The sequence below is a fragment of the Cynara cardunculus genome (genome assembly GCF_001531365.2).
Source record: "Cynara cardunculus var. scolymus isolate 2C chromosome LG 13, CcrdV1, whole genome shotgun sequence".
Classification (NCBI taxonomy): Eukaryota; Viridiplantae; Streptophyta; class Magnoliopsida; order Asterales; family Asteraceae; genus Cynara; species Cynara cardunculus.
This window is the reverse complement of record NC_037540.1, coordinates 8,270,000-8,276,165: the sequence shown is the minus strand read 5'-3', so window position 1 is coordinate 8,276,165 and position 6,166 is coordinate 8,270,000. Positions and strand designations below refer to the sequence as shown.

Below are 6,166 nucleotides of genomic sequence, written 5' to 3'. Positions count from 1 at the left end.
TTTTTTATTATAATTTAATTTAAGTTTAATAATGAAATAATTTATTGTTGGTTTAATAATATAAATTTTATAAAGATAATAATTAAATATTCTATTAGAACTCAATGATTGTCCTAATTATATTTTAGATTTTTTATATTTAAGATGAGATGTTTATCCTGTATTTGATTATGTTTATCTACAGTTAGAACACGAATTCATATATAAAGCTTTAATAAGTTGTACTTACGCATAATCTATTTGTAATCTTGAGTGTTAAGCAATATGCATTATTAAACAATATTTTACGAATAAAAAGTGGTTTTTAAGAGTTTTTGTCAAATGTTTTATAATATAGTATAGATAATATAATATTTATATAACATATAATATGTTATATATGTGTATACATTATAATATATTATTATAAATTATAATTTTATTTACTTTGTCCTCTATATATATCAATACTAATATAATTTATATAGAATATATATTATACTTTTATTTTTTAATAAAATTATTTAAATAACATCTTAGGACAATTTAGTCATTTTAACAGTGTTGTTCTATCTGATTATGACTATAACATTACAGAATAATTAATTAATCATGTCCTATTAAATACGGTCCTATCTAGTTTATATAACAACGCTACCTAAATTTTTTCTACAATGATTATACGTAAAGATCAAACATATGATTTTACGAGTTAAGAAGCCTTCAAATTTTTTTAAATTGGAGTTATGTAAGTGGAAATTTTTTGTATTAAAATCTTTTAAATATCTAATAATTTAAAATAATAAAAGATTAAAAACCTATTTAAATCCGTTACAAACTTTTTATATAATTATTTCTAAAAAAGAAAGTAGGAAAGTCAAAGGAATTCTAGAATGGGCCCAAAATCAGGAACACATGAGACATAAACGAGGCCCTTTTCTAATAAAAATCTCCCGCCCAAATATTTTTCTTGTCGATGTGTCGTTGTAGCACTATTATATATATATAAATACGCATTTCTTCACATATCCCCTTTCATCTCATATCTCCCAAATCGCAGACGAATCAAACCCTAACCCTAAATTTCTTGCTAAAATTCGTATGTTTTTCTTCAATGTTCAATCTAATGTCCGCAATTTTAAACCGATTCGTTGTCGATTTTGACCTAAGTCGTTGTTTTTGGTTTTATTTTTCAGGATCACACCATGAAAGGGGGTAAATCAAGCGGTGGTACGAGAAAAGCCGATACCAAGTACGATTTCTTTAATCTGTACTATATCTCACGCATACCATTCGTTAGGGTTTTTATGTTGTTTATTGTTTTTAGCTTCAATGATGTCAGATTTTCCCTATTGGTTCACGAATTTGGTACCTTTTGATGATTATATGTTTCTTTTAGGTTGGCTGTGAAGAAAACTCAAGCCAAAGGGAAAGCTGTGAAGGATCCCAATAAGCCTAAGAGACCTGCTAGCGCTTTCTTTGTATTTATGTTAGTAATTATTGTTCTTCTATCTGTTACGTCTATTTTTATTTCTATTCTTCTCTTCTTTTTGATGTTTTTCCCCCTTTTGATCTAATGAAGGGAGGAGTTCAGGAAGCAATTTAAAGAAGAGAACCCCGGCAACAAATCTGTTGCTGCTGTGAGTGATCGTCCTTTTCTACCTTTTATATCTTAAATTTGAAGTTTTGTTTCCAGTACTCTGTTTCTAGATTGAGTTGGTTTGAATCTTTCTTCCGCTTTTGATTTGAAAATCACTTGTTAATGATGAACAGGTTGGTAAGGCTGGTGGGGCGAAATGGAAGACAATGTCAGATTCTGTAAGTCGCACTTAATTTACATGGTTCACTTTAGGAAGTATAATAAGTATGATGATTACATAAAGGATTGGCCTTGAGAGTTGAAATGGTAGAAGAGTAAACACTAATTATGGTTTCGTTAGCCAAATTCTAACATTTTTCATCCAAACTTATGACATTTAATAGAGAATTGATGTAGTATTAAACTATTTGTAACTTGGTCCATGTATTATGGCCAACAATGAGTACGAGCAACAAGTTTTCATGATTACAGGCGGATTGTTTACCTGTAGCTATTCAATAATCGTGTATACAGATGCTCTGGTATTTTGATAAGTTGAGATATTTATCAGTGGTAATCTGGATGATGTAATTATAGGAAAAAGCACCTTATGTAGCCAAAGCTGACAAAAGGAAGAAGGAATATGAGAAGAACATGGCATCCTACAACAAGAAGCTGGTAATTAGTGTTGAATGTACTGTTATAAATCACTAGCATATTTGCAGGTTTTGTTTCTCTGACTATGAGTTTGTTATTATGAAAACAGTCTGCAGGTGATAAAGAAGAAGACGATGAATCAGACAAGTCTAAGTCCGAAGTCAACGACGAGGAAGATGAGGAGGAGAGTGAGGATGTATGTATTTAAAACTTCAAGTGCCCAACTTTTTTTAGTAAATCTTTAACAATCATTAGATTTAGCACCCTTTTTGGAAGAAACATCATGTGAGTTGATACACATTATTTCTGTTCCTAGTTACATTCTTTCTAAAAAGGGAAAAATGATGACTTTTTGGTGATGGCTTTGATGGTTGTCATATGGCCATTGCCCCATTTAAGGCTTAAATGAGTTTATCTTGATTAATGGGTTCTTTTTGTGTTTTTGTAGGAGGAGGAAGATGATGACTGAATCAAGAAACGGTTAGAGAAGGAATTTTTGTCTTGTTGATGGTTTAAAAAGTTACCCTGCTTTGTAGTTTTAATCTTATATTACTGTTAGCACAATTTAGATATATGAGTAATGGTTAAGCTTGCACTTTGTGTTCTTGTAATGAGAACATGGGTGCATAGAATAGATGTAAGGGAAAAGAAAGGTAACTTTTGTCGCTTAAATGTTAGCTTTTGTATCTTCCAAATCTTGCCCAAAAACGTTCTTCTTCGGCTAATTCATCCTTCTTTCTTCGCTCGCTTGGAAATTTTGTTTGCTTTACTTTGTATTGGTTTATGCTATTGGACTAAAGGGGTTGTTTGTTTACGTCTTAATAGTTTCATTAAGAGACATCTTCTGAATCATTAAGAGGTGAATATTATTTGACAAAAAAAGAGGTCTGTCTCTTAATGGTTCAAAAATCCTCTGAATGATTTTATATTTTGGGTCTCCCTTAACCATTAAAAGCCATAATTTCGTTGTAAATAATTACAGATAATTATATTTCATTTTGTGTTATATCATGAGAGCCTTTTAATCATTTTACATCAAACCATTAAGTAACTGTCAAATAGCAAAATGTATAATATCTAATCATGTATGCAATATTTATCTCCATTCAAAGGGTAAAGATGTATGGTTTATGAAAAGGTTTTTGAGAAAATGATCGTGGAAAAAGATTATTTCCTAAGTTTGACAAAAGTTTAATAGGAAGGAAAGGGAAACAAAATAAAAGAAAGAAAGAGTTTTAGAAAAAACTAACAAGAACAAATAATAAATCACATTAAATGATATTAGAAGGTACTAGAAGTGTAATTGTGTAATATTACGAGAGAAATCTTGATTTAATATTTCGTTTTGTTATTTGTATATGCCGATTTTATAAAACGGGTTCGTATTATATTTGAATAAAATTTAAGGGCCACATAGAAATTTACATTGATATTAATATCAATTAATAGTTTAAAAGCTTGCTTTTTTGTATAAATTTTAGTTTTATTTTTATTATAATTTAACTTAGGTTTATAAAGATAATATTTTAGAATTTTTATATTTAAAATAAGATGTTTTATCTTGTATTTGATTATATTTATCTGCAGATAGTTATACAAATTAGAGTTTTAATAAGTTGTACTTAAGCATAATTTACTTGTAATCTTGAATTTTAAGTAATATGCATCAATAAATAATACTTCATATATAAAAATGGTTTTTGAGAGTTTTTGACAAATGTTTTATAATATAAAATAGATAAAACACTTATTTAGGCATTATTTGTCAAAAATAAGTTAACTTATTTTCTGGGTACATGTTTGGTGCATATAAACTAGTTTATTGAAACGCTAGTTACAGTAGTATTTTGGTAGCTTATTTTACTTTTTCAATTAATATTAATTATTATTTATTACTATTAATTATAAATAGATATTAATAAAATTTAAATATTACTAATGTTAATAAATATTGTAACAACCCGCAATTTCACATAACAAATACCACACATGTGATATAAAACAAGCCATATTGGCGCCATACATTGGGTCCCAACTTACAAAGCTGTAACAACTGCCCGAAGGCTACTATTAAATTTTTGCCATCAATAATTTCATATAAGAAGATATAACATCATAACCATAATGTTAAAAGCAGACCTCACAATATTCTTCAACAAGCTTCACACATGAAACTACAATTAACATCATTACATACTTTTCTTTTACCTTCAAGAATCTTCTGGCCTGAAAAGCATATTTTTGAAAAATAAAATGAGGATTAGACCATACGTTCTAGTGAGGAAATCCCTGTCAGTTCACATTGTACAAAACATTTCAAATCAAACTTTCAACATATTTAACAGATAATAAACTTTTCAAAAAATAACATCCAACAACAAACACATACACCTCTTCGTTACATATACTTTGGCAAAACAGCAGGGCCAACCCAAAGCTTTTTGATGCCCTGTGCGGAAACGTTAAAACATGCCTCAACAGAAAAAAACACAAAATTATTTTAGGGTTTGTAAAACTGTTCAAATGGTGTTAGTCCATATCCAATCATTTGCACATTTTCTTCCAAGAAAATGGTGTAAAACTTTGTGTAAATTGTAGTAATTCAATTCTAATGACGTATTATATTACTTTTTGCATCAAATAAATTATTAAAAGTATATTTTATATTCTTAATTTATATACCTTTTTAATATCCTTACTTTTATTAATTTATACAAATTCTACGCATAAATTTTGTTATAAAATTTTATAACACATTTGAATAAACAATATACAGACAATGTAATTTCTACTATGTGTTAGTTAAATTTCATCTTCGGTTATGTATTTGTTTTTTATTTTCTTGAATCATAATACACACACATACATATCTATACCTATAATAAGTAAGTAACTTGAGGGATACGTATCATTTTCTGGTGAGTCGGTTTTATTGTTTTCCCGCCTAAACACGTATCTAGACACAATTTACATTAATGGTTCAATTAGACTTATTTGAATATATCTAGACACAATTTACAATAACGGTTCAATTATACCGATTTGATTGACACACTACTAAAAAATGTGGGTTTTCCGACGGCAAAATCCGTCGGAAAAACTACTTTCCGGCGGATATTGCCGTCGGAAAACCCCCCGCCGCTAAATGCAAATTCCGTCGCAAATCCGTCGGTAATGTTCAAAGAAAAAAGTTTTTATTTATATGTTTTCCCTTCCAAAAATATATATTTAAAAATTTCAAAATTTCCGATCGATAATAATTTTTATAATAAAAAGTTATATTCCGACACAAAAGAGTTATATTCCTTCGGAAATCCGTCGGAACTTATTAAAAATGTTTTTTATTTTTTCTTATAAAACATATATTTTTTTAAATAAATTCCGAAGGAATATACTTTTTATTAGAAAATTACAATCCGTCAAAATTCCTTCGGAAATATTTTTTTAAACATATTTTTTTGAAAGAGAGAAGAATAAAAAAAGTTTTCTTAAACATTTCCGACGGAGTATAATTAAATATAAAAATCAATTAAAATCCGTCGGAAATTTTAATTAATTAACGGTAATTAGTTTATTTAAATAAATTAGACCAATTTTGTGACGGATTTTCGATGGATTTGTAACAGTATTAAATAAATAAAAAAATCCGTTACAAATCCGTCGAAAAACCGCCGGGAAAGTTGTAGAAATAATTTTTTTTAAAAACTATTCAGTGACAGATTTGTGGGGGATTTGTGTCGGATGTCGACAAGACTTGACTTTTCTTGACTATACAGAGCTCTTAAGTCTGAAGAGTTTTACTTCACGGTTATTTCAAGAGTACAAATCCAAGTCTGAAGTCATTTTTCAGAGTTATTTCAAGAGTACAAGTTTTGAAGTAACATCGTACTTTCGATAATCATTCATATATGTAAGATAAGTTTCTGACATGATTTAATTTTTTCAAATTAC

At 28.4% G+C, this 6,166-nt stretch overlaps 1 protein-coding gene across 1 annotated transcript; it reads left to right on the top strand.

The window, feature by feature from the left end:
• Positions 1 to 1,001: 1,001 nt before the first annotated feature.
• LOC112525170 (high mobility group B protein 3-like) lies at positions 1,002 to 2,964 on the top strand. Its single transcript, XM_025135169.1, has 8 exons — positions 1,002 to 1,078; positions 1,176 to 1,231; positions 1,379 to 1,468; positions 1,562 to 1,619; positions 1,753 to 1,797; positions 2,156 to 2,236; positions 2,325 to 2,411; positions 2,664 to 2,964. Exons 2-8 carry the CDS (start codon positions 1,185 to 1,187, stop codon positions 2,682 to 2,684), a joined length of 429 nt encoding a protein of 142 aa, XP_024990937.1. The 5' UTR covers positions 1,002 to 1,078; positions 1,176 to 1,184; the 3' UTR covers positions 2,685 to 2,964.
• The last annotated feature ends 3,202 nt before the right edge of the window (positions 2,965 to 6,166 follow it).

What these genes read in the sequence shown, in the direction of transcription:
- LOC112525170 (XM_025135169.1), top strand. Translation starts at nt 1,185, where the DNA reads ATGAAAGGGGGTAAATCAAGCGGTGGTACGAGAAAAGCCGATACCAA. An exon ending in GGAAGACAATGTCAGATTCT is followed by an intron (nt 1,798 to 2,155) that starts GTAAGTCGCACT and finishes ATGTAATTATAG; the next exon opens with GAAAAAGCACCTTATGTAGC. An exon ending in ATGAGGAGGAGAGTGAGGAT is followed by an intron (nt 2,412 to 2,663) that starts GTATGTATTTAA and finishes GTGTTTTTGTAG; the next exon opens with GAGGAGGAAGATGATGACTG.